This window comes from Oryx dammah, unplaced genomic scaffold, assembly GCF_014754425.2.
Source record: "Oryx dammah isolate SB20612 unplaced genomic scaffold, SCBI_Odam_1.1 HiC_scaffold_29, whole genome shotgun sequence".
Taxonomy (NCBI): Eukaryota; Metazoa; Chordata; class Mammalia; order Artiodactyla; family Bovidae; genus Oryx; species Oryx dammah.
Window position 1 is genome coordinate 112,158,256 of NW_024070213.1, and position 15,751 is coordinate 112,174,006.

The window sequence follows — 15,751 nt, forward strand, 5'->3', positions numbered from 1 at the left end:
CTGCACTGCCCGGCCGACGTGTGCGGGCCGCTCTTCGAGGAGGAGCTGGCCTTCTGGGGCATCGACGAGACCGACGTGGAGCCCTGCTGCTGGATGACCTACCGGCAGCACCGCGACGCCGAGGAGGCGCTCGACATCTTCGAGGCCCCCGACCTCCTCGGCGGCGACCCCGGCGACGACGAGGACCTGGCGGCCAAGAGGCTGGGCATCGAGGACGCCGCGGGCCTGGGGGGCCCCGACGGCAAGTCCGGCCGCTGGAGGAGGCTGCAGCCCCGCATGTGGGCTCTCTTCGAGGACCCCTACTCGTCCAGAGCCGCCCGGGTAAGGCCAGAGGCGCCCCCTTCCCTGCTGTTCCAGCTTCTCCCCACCCCTTCCGAGACGTCCTGCTCTCTCAGCAGAGGGCGTGGGGGGAGCGGGCCGGGGTGTCCCGAATCGGGAGGCGGGGGCCCCGTCGCTCGTCCCCTTTCTACCCCCGTTCCCCTCCGCTTCCCCCTCCTCTCCTCAACTCCAACCTAGATTTACTTCCCCAGGTGGGACCAGCAGGGCAGATGTCCACTGCTGTGGAACCTGGTCCTGAAATCGCTACCACGCTTCATGATGTGGAATTTCTATTTCTCTTTTATTCCAACCTTGTCTTGAGTTCCGAGGGTCCTCCAGGCCTCCGGATCATCACGGTTTGATCTTTCCAGTGAGGTCTGACATGCCGGACTCACGCAGAGCAGTGGCCCTACTTAGGGCAGTAGAGGGGAAACGGAATATATGTCTGTGGCTGGGCCGGGAGATGAACAGGTTCATCTTGGAAAGAGAACCTCCTGAATATCGTTTGGGCTTGTCTCCAAGGGAGAGCAGTGCTGAGTCTGCTTGCCCCAGTAAGCTGACGGGATAGTCCACCTGCACAGTGAATTTTGGTCTGTGGTCTTTCCCCTGGCGCTCTGTGTTTTTTACAGGTTCAGTGCCGATTGGACACTTCAGTGATCCTGGTTCAGTGGGAGTCTCTCTAATTTAGACTGTAGGCAACTTTACTTTATTCTATACATTTTGATCCCATACTCAATATTTCTTTTCAGTTTCTAGTTTGAGTGACAGATTCAATTTAGTCGGATGGCTTCTTCAAAATCCCAGTGAAGAGATGATAAAAATAACTAGTAACGGTTTCTCTAATTTTAAAGGAAATAAAAGAAATATAAATAACCTCAGATTATGCAGTATGTGAATGGTTTTTAACTCTATGTGAGAATGGAGTACTGTATTTAGTTAAATCTTTGCAACTGCTTGTGTCTGGTTTGCTTCTGACACCCAGGAAAAATCCTCCTTGGGCAGAATGGGATTTCTCCCAGCTTGAGTTTGGCTCCATCCTCATTATTGTGTTCCTCTGCATGTCAGAAGTCTCTGCCTCTGAGACATTTTGCAGCTGTCTGATAACATGTCAGAAGATGTGCTTCTGATACCACGTTAGAAGTCTGAGCATGTATTTTGTTTGCAATTTGATACAGACTATCAAAGAGACAATTTAAAGCATTGCTACTTTATGAGATCTGGTATTTAAGTGCACACGTAAATTCTAGTATGTCCGCGTTCTCATATTTGAATATAGAATTAATAACTTCAACTCTGAGATCTTCCTTTTAAGACCATTCTATGAATTCAGCAAGAGTTGGCATTCAGGAAAAAAAAAAGTGCAGACTTATTTATTTATTTAAATTAAACCACAGATTCATGACCATTATCTCTCTTGTTTTGGATTCCAGCTGTGTGCCATAGTGCTTTTTCCAGTTGGCGACTAAAAAGATAATCTGCATTTGTTTTCAGACTCATCATATAATTTTGTTATTTTATGTGGTATAAAAAACCAGAATGCTTTATTATCTTTATTCATGATAATAAGATGCATTTTTTGGAGGCTAGGTTGCACAGGAAAGGCTTCAAGGCGTTCAATTTTTATTACTGCTATGGTATTTGATTCTATGAAGTAATGGTCTAAGGGTAGCCCCTTAACTTGAAAATAGTTTTTAAAAAATCTTACTAAGAGTTTATTGTAATAATATTAAGAATTTGACCTGCATCCATTTTAGGTGAGGAAAAGAACACAGATAGAGTAGAGATTAATTTAAGGTCAAAGAGCCATTAGAAACAGAATCAGCTGAGAATGAGAGACCTGGAAAATTTCACTGAGGTCACCTCATGAGGAACCTGTAGTTTGTAGATGAGAAAAATGAAGACTGCAGATGCTAAGTGATGGCCAAGGTCATAGAGCAAGTTATTAGCAAAGCCAAAATTACGCTGAAGGTCTCATGACACCCTCCCCAGGCCCTTTCCACGGCAACCACTGATTATAACTGACTATCTGGCTTGTGAAATCTCTGCAGATAGTGTTGCTCTTGAGATTTAATGCAGCGTAGGACAGTCCTTAGTCTTCTAACTTTGAAAGGTCATCTATGACATATCTGTGTGTGTGTGTGTGTGTGTGTGTGTATATATGCATACATATAAATTTTTTTCCAGGTCTTTGGCTGTACTACCCAACATTAGAGTGCAAATATGGGATTCCAGTTTTCTTAAAATGAACCCTGTTCTAACTTTCAATTTTTATTGACCAGTTTATATGTAATGTTTTTCCCTTTTTTTTTTTTTTTCAGATTGGCTAACATTTGTGAGACTTGTCTTCAGAAAAATCGCTTTTCAGATTATTAGGGGTTGCTTAAAAAAGAGTACTCAGAAGTCACCATTCTATTTACATGTGATTTAATATTTTTTTATGTACACTTTTAGTTCAGATGATTGACTGACAATATTATCTGACTACTTTGGTAAATAGAATTACATTGGGAAGTCACTGGATGAAATTATATTTTTCATGGCCATGATTCTAGGAGACATAAAATCAATTATCAAGTGGTTTGGTTCAGCTGTGGTCTTACTGATGTCATTCTTAATAGAAGTATTTAACTTTTATAAACCCTCTTTTCATTTTACATTAGTTCATTTTTTATTGATGTACTTGAGATGAACAATTTTAACTGTGCAAATTCTGTTTTCAATTTGTTATACTTGTTTCATCATTGTCCTTATCCTTTCCTAGTATTGAGGAGAGTGACTTGATTATATAGTAGATTTGTTTTACTTCTAACTTTTATAGTCTAAAGTGGCAGACTGAAACAACAGTGATAGGAACTAGATAATTAATTTAATTTTACAGCATTGTATTTTTGCCTTTTGGTTGGCATTTCCCCTTCCTCTGTTGCTTTTAATTTATGATGTAAATACATATTTGAGCAGTCTAAATTGTTCAGGTTAACTTGGTAAATAAGTTTATATTTTACATTTATGAATTGTATCCTTAAAAATATATTAGAAATTTATAAAATTTTAAATATAAGTTGTCATGGAAACCTGTTGTGGAGAAAATGAGATCTGGAAAGAAGAGAGATTATCCTGTTGATGGCATTGAATGATATTTACAAATAGTAAAAAGCATTTTAAATGGTTTTATTTCCACAGAATTACTAAAATATAATCCTTAAAACTATCAAAATTTAAATTTGAATATCTAGAATTGGATTCAGAATTGCATATATGTAATTTGCTTTTTATGGGACATTTTTTCCTCCACCTCAAAGTACAAAACAAGAAAGGAATGATCTTCTAAATAACTATTTTCTAGGTTTAGATGTAGCGTTTAATTTTTAAAAATTATAGTATGGTAAGGACAATTTGAGTCACACATTAAGATTAAAGAAAGAAAACATATTAATTCTTGTTTTGTGAGCCTTGCTCCAGTTAAAAGAAATAATGGCCAAATAAACTTGTTTGTAAAATATTGTTAATTATTAAAATTTTAGAATTTTATTTAGTCAATTAATATTGTTTTTGCAGTCATTGTAGACCAGAAACTATATAAGATACTAGAAGTGTGTGAGCAGATATAGTACTTTGCCCTCAGTAAGCTCACCACTTTATTTATAATAAAATATTTCCTAAAATATTATCTGTTCAATTAAAAGTGCAACAAAATAACAATAAGCAAAATTCCAGAGATACTAAAGATGTTTCCCTTAAAAAAAAAAAAAACAAAACTCATGTGGAAATGTTGCTTGAGATGTTCAGGAAAATACTGCATTTAGAAATGATGATCTTGGTAATTCTCTGGTGGTCCACTGGTTAGGAGAAACTGGGGCTCAATACCTGATAGGGGAACTAAGATCCTGGAAGCTGTGGGGTGTGGCCAAAAAAAAAAAAAAGAAATGACAGTTTTATGCTTCTGTTAGTCTTCATTTTATTATGAAAGTGTTAGGCTTTTCCAGCCTTGATTTTTCTGTGTTCAGAGTGATTTATAGGCTCTCTCTTTGCAATATTATTGAAGAGTATGAGACAAGCTGTGCTTATATCTAAAAACTGAATTCTTTGCAGAGAAAACAACTGAATTATTTACAGTGTGTCCTAGTGTCTTCATCCCTTCTATTTTAGTTGAAAGTTTGTTGTTGTTTGTTCAGTCACTAAGTTATGTCTGACTCTTTGCGACCCCATGGACTGCAGCTCGCCAGGCTTCTCTGTCCTTCGCTCTCTTCCAGAGTTTGCTCAGTTTCATTTCCTTTGAGTCGGTGATGCTATCCTAACCATCTTTTTAATCTCACAATTAAAAGTTATGGCCAACCACATGACAATACAAATCCAAACTTCAGACCCCTAAAAAGAGTCTGCAGTTAAGAGTCTGGTGTATTTGCATTTGCTATATAAGCATCTAAGTCTCCCTTGACTTTTTCCAGGCCACTAATTATACACTTCACAGATATATTTGATTTTATTCATATATTCTGAGCATTGGATAAGATTAGAGAGTGCCTCATTCAACACAATTTAAAAAAGCAAGTAACTTTAGTGGAACTGTATTTTTGGTACTGTATTTAACCCCAAACTAGGTGACCTAATCTGTTGCTGGGGCATTATCATGCCAAAGGTGAATAGCTGGACAGTTTATGTATGGGTTTTGTTTTTTTTTCTATTATGTTTTCCTAAGAGCTCATTTGTAGACCCGAATTGACAAAACTAAATGAGAGTCAGAGAAATTTTTCTTCTCTGTCAAGAAGCTTATTTTCAAAGCAACTGAAAACGAGGAAATGTGTAGTTTTATAAAAAATGCAGGTCAACCTTTCCCATTTAGAAATATGTATCATTACTATTTATTTTAACTACTGCAAATAAAGTAAATGCAGTTTTCAGATCTCATTTTTATTCTCAAATTCTGAATCATTTACCCTTTTTTATTATGGCAACCTTTAAAAATGTATCTGAATGAAATAGTAAATAGCATGAAAGGACTGATAGAGTATAAACACAGGTCTCTGTAAGGAAATATATAATGGCAAGATAATCGAAACTGTAACCATCAGTGGATTATATAAACTTGATCCAGTTCTTTTTGAAGTATGAAGGGCTTTTCTTTTGGAAAAACAGTCAAGATTTTTCTATGACAGGATAGCATTGCCTTTTGCTTATAGTTTGAAGGGTGGTGATTAATTTTAATACTGTGTGGTCAATATTTTCACAGAAAGTGACTAAACTGTGGGTGTTGGGAGGAAAAGAGAGTAGAGAATACATGGAAAGAGCATTGGAAAAATGCCTGAGTTGGAATCCATGAGTCCTAGGCGCTAACTCTGATTTAACAGCTAGCTTGTGACCTTTGAGAATTTACTTTGACTTTTTAAGTCTTGATTTCCTTTGGCTTTGTTTTGAAAGAAAAAATGGGGATGACACATTGGACTAGATAAGTATTCAAACTTCTTTCCAGCTCCAAGATTTTGAAGTTTAGAAGAAAACACAAGGATAGTGACTGCTGAAAACCCCTGGGTAGGAAAAGAGCATATCTGCACTCATTTTGATTGTCCTCTAGGGACTATCACACTAATAAGGTAAACTAGTATGGATTTCTCTTGTTTTTTTTTTGTTTTTTGTTTTTTTTTTTTGATTTTAACTTGCTGCCCTTTTCTTTTCCTACAGCTGTTGGGTAGCTGCTGCTCTGGTTACCATAGAAACAGGTTGGCTCCTAGCTTCCTGTTTCCATTGAAAACAGCTTTCTTTCAACCACATATTGATCTCAGGAAATCATTTTGCTGTGGCTCTGTCATGAAACCCATAAAGATGATCGGCTCTGTCATCTTCTAAGTCTGAGATTCAGTGCAGGTGTATAGCCATCCACCCACAAGGGTAACTGATTAGGTAATCTCAGTTTTATTTCCATTTGAAAAGTGCCTTGTCAAAGACACCAGCCTTTCCCCTTCCCATATCTTATACAGAAGGGAAAGTCTTATTCACTTGAGGATTTACAGATATGCCTAACACATTTAAGTGTTTACCAAATAGTGTCAAATTATTCAGTTCTAATCTTTTTCATAACTCAGTCAGGATAAGCATAGAGAATAGTATGCACACTTTGTAAGTTTGTGTTTTAATGTGCTCACTAATGAAGAATATTTCAAGAGAAAAATATATATGTATTATATAGTACACCCTATTTTTCTTTTGAGAAAAAATAGTTTTTCTATTTCAGCCTATACATATTTACATAATAAAGATATATTCACTATCATAATGTAGATACATACTCTGTCTGTATATATTTATAAAATGTTTATATGGATAAGTGAAGGAAGAGACTCATGGGAATATGGCTTAAAGTTTTGACTGAGAATATTTGTGTGTGAGCATGCGTGTATTATATATTATGTGGTATATAATCTTTGAATGCAGCCTCCATAATGGCTCAGTGGTAAAGAATACACCTGCCAATGCAGATGCAGGTTCGATCCCTGGGTCGGGAAGATCCCCTGGAGGAGGAAATGGCAACCCACTCCAGTATTCTTGCCTGGGAAATCCCATGGACAGAGGAGCCTGGCAGGCTACAGCCCATCGAGTCGCAAAGAGTCAGACACAGCTGAGCATGCACACCACCACACTACACCGTCTTTCAGTGACACTGGTATGTATAACAGCCTTCTGCTGCTCATGAGACTTAGAAGGAAAGTGGTGATGGAAGGAAACTGGTCATTGTGTCAGGAAACCTTAAATCACAAAAAAAGCAGCTGACTTGTTCATAGCCATGGCTAGTTAGTCTCAGTAGCAGGGTTGGAATTTAGGCCTTATGACTCCCGGCACTCTTCCCATTCCATCTTGATTGCTTAGTCTGGATTGGGTTTAATATCAGCTGCACAAATTTTAGCTTTCAGAAAGTAGCAAGCCTGTTGGAAATAGCTGGAGTAGGGTCTGTCCTCTTCAATGTCCTATTGTTCAACAATAGCAGGGAAAGTGTCCTTATCTTATTATTCTATTTCCAGATACCCTCCAGATGCATCCTTCCATTGCTGCCTTCTCTACCAGTTCTACATCTTAATGTTCTGCTACCTTTAAAGCATCAAAACTAATCTGCCTGTTTTTTTCACTTCAGTTCAGTTCAGTTGCTCAGTTGTGTCCGACTCTTTGCGACCCCATGAATCGCAGCACGCCAGGCCTCCCTGTCCATCACCAACTCCCGGAGTCCACTCAGACTCAAGTCCATCGAGTCAGTGATGCCATCCAGCCTTCTCATCCTCTGTCGTCCCCTTCTCTTCCTGCCCCCAATCCCTCCCAGCATCAGAGTCTTTTCCAATGAGTCAACTCTTCGCATGAGGTGGCCACAGCCCTGGGATTTCTTTGGAAGGAATGAGGCTAAAGCTGAAACTCCAGTTTTTTCACTTACCTGCTATTTTATCCCTTTATCCTTGTGTGTGTGTGTCTTTTGTAATATGTTTTTCTACTTTTGTTGGCTTTATTGCCTTTGGAATTTTTAAATGCAACTCTCATTCAACCTATTGGTGATGGTTAATGTTTTATAGAACATTCTCTTCTCACGTGTAGCTAACCAGATCGTGGTTGGGTTTCAGTTCAATCATTCAGTCGTGTCAGGCTCTTTGTGACCCAATGGACTGAAGCATGCCAGGCCTCCCTGTCCATCACCAACTCCAGAGTTTACTCAAACTCATGTCCATTGAGTCGGTGATGCCATCCAACCATCTCATCCTCTGTTGTCCCCTTCTCCTCCTGCCTTCAATCTTTCCCAGCATCAGGGTCTTTTCAAATGAATCAGCTCTTCACATCAGGTGGCCAAATACTGGAGTTTTAGCTTCAGCATCAGTCCTTCCAATGAACACCCAGGACTGATTTTCTTTAAGATGGACTGGTTGGATCTCCTTGCAGTCCAAGGGACTCTCAAGAGTCTTCTCCAACGCCACAGTTCAAAAGCATCAATTCTTCGGTGCTCAGCTTTCTTTATAGTCCAACTCTCACATCCATGCATGACTACTGGAAAAAATGTATAGCTTTGACTAGATGGACCTTTGTAGGTAAAGTAATATCTCTGCTTTTTAATATGCTGTCTAGGTTGATCATCACTTTCCTTCCAAGGAGCAAGTGTCTTTTAATTTCATGGCTGCAATCACCATCTGCAGTGATTTTGGAGCCCAACATTTTGCTTGGGTGTACACATGGATAATTGGTAAATTAGAGTGAAGATGGTTGGAGTTGTTTTTAAGACCTAAAATGAGATTTATGTTTTATTGAGGTCAGTAAATACAAGACTAAAACACTTTTCCTTCAGCCTTCTTTAGTAGATAGTTAGCCGAAGGTAGTGCTTCCTTCCCTGTTGGTGGAATGTGAAACAGCCTTATAACTTTGTGTGTGTTTGAGAGAAGGCATTTTATAGGAGTCAAACAGAAGAAGGCATTTTATAGGAGTCAAACAGAAGAAGTTGCTGGTAGTATTGGGGAAAAAAGTACTCCATAATTGCTATGGTTATTTGACTGACCTTTTCTTCTGAAAGCTCATAATGATAGAGACATCTGTGTAACCTGACGTTTCCTCCATGTTCATGTATTAAGAAAACCCTATGCAGACATCTCAGTGTCTTAATTTTCTGTTTGAAGACACTGGTGGATTTTGTATCAGAACTTAGATCTTTGCCATTCTTTCTGCATCTGACAACATTGTTGATATCTTTAAAAACTGAAGCAAAATTCAAGACAGCCCTTCCTGGCAAATGTTCTGTGATTTAGTCTCAGCAGTGGAAGATGTTCTCTTTTGAGTCGTCTCCATGGAGAAAGTCTCAGTGATGAAAATATATCACCTTTTGGCCACAGATATCATCTTCCTTTACACCAAAACTGTCCAGAATTTTAAAGTCATTCATTACATGATAAAACGCAAAAACTTTTTTATATAAAGTGATTCTAAATAATATTGTCAAAATATCCAAATGATGCTATTAATTCTAAGCTTAAGACAACATGTTGATATAAAATCTAATTGGATGAATATAAGGAGCCTGGTGGGCTATAATCCATGGGATTGCAGAGTCAGACATGACTGAGCAACTAACACTTTCACTTTTCAGTTATTCCTAGAGCAGTTTGTCTGATTGGGTTCAATGAAAGGGCCAAGGATTATTCACAATTTATGTAAATTTTGTATCTTGTTTGTAAGTTTTGCTACATAAATTCAGATATGGGGTTGCTTATTTTTATATTTATTGATTGAGGATAAAATGCCATTTTCTTAAAGTGAATATTATATAATAACTATATTGGAAACAAGGACAAAGTAATGGCATTGGGAACAGTGGCAAAAGGAAGCTTCCTTACTATATTAATTTGGATAAAATTGATATTTAGGAAAGCAGAACAAGGCATCATTACGGTTTGATTTATTGTTTTGATTATCCTGCTACCCTCTTGAGGTGAATAGTGAGAGGGCAATTATGAAAATTATAATATTCTTAGTGAGACCCATCTTTCATATATAAATTGAGTAGGAAATGGACAGAACAGAGGCTTAGCTAGCCCTTTTTTTGTGCCAAGAGATTCTAAAGTACCAAGTAGCCTTTTTTTTTTTAAGCTACAACTTTACTATCAGGCCTGAATGAGCTATCAGGGTTAAATAAAATGATTAGTGGTGCATCAGAGTTGAACAACCATCATATTTGTATCATCATGATGGAGAAGCATTTGTGAAAGTGAAAGTGTGAACTTATACTTAATTCCCAGGTTCAAGATGGTGTTCACTGTGCTTTGATATTTAGAGTACAATGTTAGAGATATAAAATTCATGCCAAGCAATGAAATTAAATGTATTTTAATGCACTAATAGGCTTCAATGACAATTTAAAAAACAGGGTTCTTTAATTGTTCCAGTTTCTTATGAGAGCCCACTGCTTAGTTTTTAGTTGTAATATGTGCATCCTATCAATTCTTTAGTCTTTAAAAGTTAGTGATTGTTTTCAATACCTATTCATTTTTCTGTTGATGTATTACTCATTGGTTTAATTCATCTCAAATTTCTCTGTCTTTAGTTTTGAGTACTTGACTGTGCTTCAGTGCTGAGTTTCTTTGTTTGCAACCTTTGTGTTTCCTCTGCCTTGGCTTGCATTGTCTCAGTTCAGTCACTCAGTCGTGTCCGACTCTGTGACCCCATGGACTGCAGCATGCCAGGCTTCCCTGTCCATCACCAACTCCCGGAGCTTACTCAGACTCATGTCCATTGAGTCGGTGATGCCATCCGTGAGTCAGTTCTTCACATCAGGAGGCCAAAGTATTGGAGCTTCAACTTTAGCATCAGTCCTTCCAAATGAATATTCAGGACTGATTGCATTGCTTGGTTGATGAAATAACGTGCTAGGTATTAGTACATTTCTTTCAATTAAACCAACTGGAGGAGAACCAAGCCTCAAAGATGAAAGCTGTCAAATGCTTTTGAATCTCTGTGCTGACAGTTCTTGGGTTTTAACTATTGGCCAAAACTAGGTTAGTACAGAGAATGTAAGGGTCATTTACCTTCAAGACACTTGTATTCTATTGGAAAAGAACAACTGTCTGTCCATGGTTACAGTATAATGCATTAAAACTATAATATAGATATTGGCATACTGTGGACACACAGATTTGGGAGGGTCCCACTGTCCTATAAAGAGGAGATGAGATGTTAATAGTTAACATGCAAGAGATGTGTTTTCCAGCAGTCAAGGATTAGGTCAACAGAGTAGTGTGCAAACATGGGGGCTTGACACAGAGTGCTGTGCCATGCCATAAGGGGTAATAAAAGGACCAGAATGCAGGAGAACAGGTTTGAAAGGAAAAGAGGACCTCTGGGTTTATAACTGAAAATTTTCTGATGAGATGGATATTTAGTCCAGGGCAGGAATGTTATCTCAGTGTATTTGAAAATAGTATTACTAACCAGTTAGATAGTGGTTCTAAAACTTAGATGTGCCTAGAAATAACTTGATATGATGACTAGAATTTTGACTTCCCCGGTCTCACTCCAATAGGATTTGGATAGGATTCAGATAAGATGAACATCTTTGGCATTGTAGTTGGCTACTGACCCGGTTCATGTCAGTACTGTGATGTGACTGCTGCCAAAGCAAATACAATTTAACATTGAAATAGGGTAATAATCATGCTTGAACCAATATTTCTCAAAGTGTGTTTTCTAGATCTGTAGCAATCCAGAATGTTAACAGGTGTTGCCCTCAAAAGAGTTCCATAGACAGATGAATTCAGAAACTAATTTAAAGATTTTAAATTAGATTTTTATTTTTCAATCTGTCTTCTTCTTGATATCATTTTTACTACATCTCTTTTTCAGGGCAGAGAGTTAAAATACTAGCTGACAGTTGGTTTTGAGACAGGAGTGAATTACTGTGAAGGACTGCACTCAGTTCACTGAGTTTGAATCCTGACTGTACCACTTGCCTGTATCACTTTCACAATGTCGCTTCTTTAAGCCTCCCTCTTTTCATCTGGACTGGGAAGATAATAATTGTATGTGACTCAAAGAATTGCTATGAGAGTGGATTGTGCATATTCATGTTCAGAAGCCAGCAGGGTCTAGTTTTCTCAATTTTAGCTGTATCATTATTACTGTTATCGTCATCAACACAATCGTCACTGTTCCTTATGCCAAGCACTGGTTATTTGAGAGGGATTGGGTAGTTACATAGAGTACCTTAAGGGAACATTCTAGCATTTAGATTGTTCATAAAAAAGTAAGTTGTCTATCGCTGAGGTTTTTTCATGTATGAATATTGGATACTATCTGGGAAATTGTAGGAATAATTCTATTCCACATGAATAAATGGTAATTAACTAGAACAATATCTTAACACGTATATGTCCTATACCAAACATTTTACAAGTAGTGAGATAATGGTTTATTTTCTGCCTTTAAGCAGCTGTAGTGTCCTGGAAGAGAACAATAGAAAAGAAATGAAAGTGCAGTGTCAGGAGAGTTCTAGTAGAAGGTTGCCAAGGGTGGGAAAAAACTTCCTGGAAGAAATATACCTGTCTTGGTACCAGAGGCTGAAGAGGAGATAGCCAGACTTTTTAAAGAGGAGAGTTGAAATAAAATCCTGAAAAGGAAAGAAGGCAAGGCCTGTGCAAGACGCTGTAAATAATTCAGGACAGCCCCCGTCTTGTGTAAGGGATGTGGAGGTGTTGCCAGAAATGAGTTGAGGTTGGATCGAAAGCCTTGGCAAGCTCTGTTTGGAAGGTCTGGTCTTTCTCTGGGACTGGAGAGCTTTGGAAGGATTTTAAGCAGAGCAATGGCATGCATCTTTGCAGTCGGGGCTATTATTCTGAAATATTTATACTTGAAGACAGGGTTGGGCTGGGGAAAATGAGTGCAAGTTTGACACAAGAGCTACAGTTTAGCATGTGAGTGTGGTAATCCCGGTATGAGATACTAAAAAGTGAAAGTGTTAGTCACCGAGTTGTGTCTGACTCTTTGCGACGCCATGGACTATAGCCCGCTAGGCTCCTCTGTCCATGAGATTCTCCAGGCAAGAATACTGGAAAAGATACTTACCATTTCATCCTCCTGGGCATCTTCCTGACCCAGAGATTGAACCCAGATCTCTTGCATTACGGGCAAGATTCTTTACCATCTGAGCCACCAGCCCAAAAGATACTGGTGATCTCAATTAAAACAGTGGCCAGAGTGATGAAGTGAAATAAAGACAATTAAAGTGGAACTGTTGATTAATTAGGTGCCATTTGAGTAAGGCAGAGAGAGAAGTCAAGAATGTCTCCGTAGCTTCTGTTTGCCCAATGGGACAAGACAACCTTTATGACTTTTTTCTAATTCAAGAGTCAGCGGTTATATGATTTGAGAAATCAGTAGTTATTCTTTTATGGATTTAACACTGTAGTATTTTGTATTATGTTTTGTGATTTTTCTTTTATATTTCAGTATCAATTGCTCAGTTATTAATAGCTATTTCATAGATTTTATTGTTGTGAAATTCTGCAGAGTATGCCCCTTAAAATTTTTGGTTGCAGTAATTCACCACCATAAAAGATAGTAAGGAATAAGTCCTCTCTAAAAGAAATGTCAGCTTTGTCTTGCTATATATTATTTTGGTTTCATGCCCAAGAAAATAGTATCAATTTTCGTATAATTTTTGGGACATGTAACTGACTCATTCAGTATAGTAGTTCATGTAGATTCCAAAGCTAGAAGCTTAAATTGAACTAGGGATTAAAAAGTACCAATGAGATTCTGTGACTCTTTGGAAAGTTGTTTTAAATAAACATTTCCTCTAGATAAAGCCCAGTAAGGAGCAAAGGTAGTGAGGAAAAAAAACAAAAATGGGAACAGGCACCAAAGGAATTAAACTGGGAAGAACGTGGTGAGTTCAGATCCAAGGCAGAGTAGCCCTTCTAAAGCATTACTGTACCATGCCATTTTCTTGCTTCCAAGCTTGTTATCCTTTTCTAGTGGCTACATATTAAAACGTGTTTTTCTTAGTCTGGCTTTCCAGAATCTGCCCATCATTTACAAATGCAGTAACAGCTCCCACAACTCTACTGCTCAGACAGCATGCTCTGCCATTCCTGAGTGTAAGAGATGTGTTCACAATGTTCTGTGTTTTTGTACACTATTCTCACAGCCTGCACTCTCTCCTCCTCGATTTTACATGTGGATTCAATCATCTTTCAATAGTTTGTAAAATTATCAAGTCTTACTTGGCACCTTCTAAACTCTTTCAAAAGCAGTTTGTTTTCTCCTCTGAGTTTCTATATCCCTTTGTAGCTATAGTATTGTAGCATTTAACTGGCTGCGTTAGTTTCCCTGAGCTGTTGTAGCAAACTACCACAAACTTGATGACTTGAAACGAGAATTTATTCTCTTATGGCTCTGCAGGCTAGAAGTCTGAAATCCTGGCCTCAGCAGAATTTGTTTCTTCTGGGGTTTTGAGGGAAAAGTCTGCTGGTAGTTCTTGTCCTGGAGTGTCTCAGGTGTCTCTTCTTAAAAGACACCAATTTGGGGGGTTATATCCTACAGTAATCCAGTATGACCACATGCTAATTTAAATAGAGTAAATTAAATAAATTAAGATGTGGTTATACCGGATTACTGTGGGCTGTACTTAAATTACCTCCACAAAGAGGTCACAAAATAAGGTCACATTCTGAGGTTTGAGCTGAACATGCATTTTGGGGAGATACCATTTAACCCAGGATGCTAACTTGTCCATTTGGGCAACAATTTCATAGTATCCGATATATCTTTTACTGTCTGATTTCTCCTTTTCCATTTTGGTATGTTCTCACTTAATGGATACGATGTCTTCAAGAATCTTTATGAAGATACTAGTTAGATAATTTTCAAAGTTCTGTTTCATTTCTGGTATTAACTCTGGGTTCCTCTGTAGATTTTTTTTCTATTCTTTCACTTTTGTCCCTTTTTATAGTATTTATTTTCTTCAGGTATCTTTTCCTTTAAAAGAAGGTGGCAGTGATTGTAGTGTTATGTGGGTAGACAGGCAGGATTGTGCAGAAAAAAGAATTCCCTTCAGGGTGGATAGGGAGGAACAGGTTGGGTAAATTAGGGACCCTCTCGGGGTCCAAGAAAGGAATCTGTATTTGGGGAAAGAAATTTAATGAATTTTGATTAACACAGAGTGACCTTTCTCCTTTTTCTCCGTACACTTTGAGTAAATACGAGGCACTAAGAAATTTACATTACTGTCCTCTGTCACAGCAAGCCTAATTAGAAACTGTCTTCTGTTGATTCTCTAGGTAATTTAGAGAGCTCTTCTTTTTTTAAGAATATTTTTTAATTTATTTTTGGCTGTGCTGTGTCTTCATTGCTGCGTGTGGTCTTTCTCTCTTGTTTTCCTCTAGTTGCAGGGCTTGGGGGCTGCTCTCCCGCTGCTGTGCGCGGGCTTGCCCTGGCTTTGTGGGTTTCAGAGCGTGATCTCTAGGCATGCGGGCCTCAGCAGTTGCAGCTCGCATGCTCTGGGAGAGTGGGCTCAGGAGTTGTGGCCCACCAGCTTAGCTGCCCTGTGGTATGTGGGTCTTCCTGGACCAAGGATTGAACCTGTGTTCCCTGCACTGGCCGGTGGACTTCCAACCACTGGACCACCTGAGAAGCCCGCTAGAGAGCTATTCTTGCTGGATATAGCCTGAGGGTAAATTCTTTAGGAGCCACTGAAGGTAGTCAGGCCCTTCCAAGAAGTTGTCCTACCATCGACTCCTTGTCCTCGGGCCTGTTGCCTCTGAGTTTGAGATGCCTCTGGCTTCTGTAGCTCTCTGGGAAGAACTTGACCAACTTCAGGAAAAGCTTTCTTTTGCACCTATAGTGAATTCCATTCTCCCTCCTCCCTGAATCTGCGTCTCAGTTCTGTTTGCTTTATATTTTATTATTTCTGGGTCAGTGATAGCAGTGT

General features: G+C 38.7%; 1 protein-coding gene across 1 annotated transcript in view; it reads left to right on the plus strand.

The window, feature by feature from the left end:
• The window catches only part of KCNC2 (potassium voltage-gated channel subfamily C member 2), a 267,910-nt gene that overhangs the window by 41,637 nt on the left and 210,522 nt on the right, over positions 1-15,751 (plus strand). Inside the window, exon 7 of the mRNA XM_040233983.1 lies at positions 6-321. Coding sequence (XP_040089917.1) covers positions 6-321 — 316 coding nt within the window. The remainder of the gene's footprint in view (positions 1-5; positions 322-15,751) is intronic.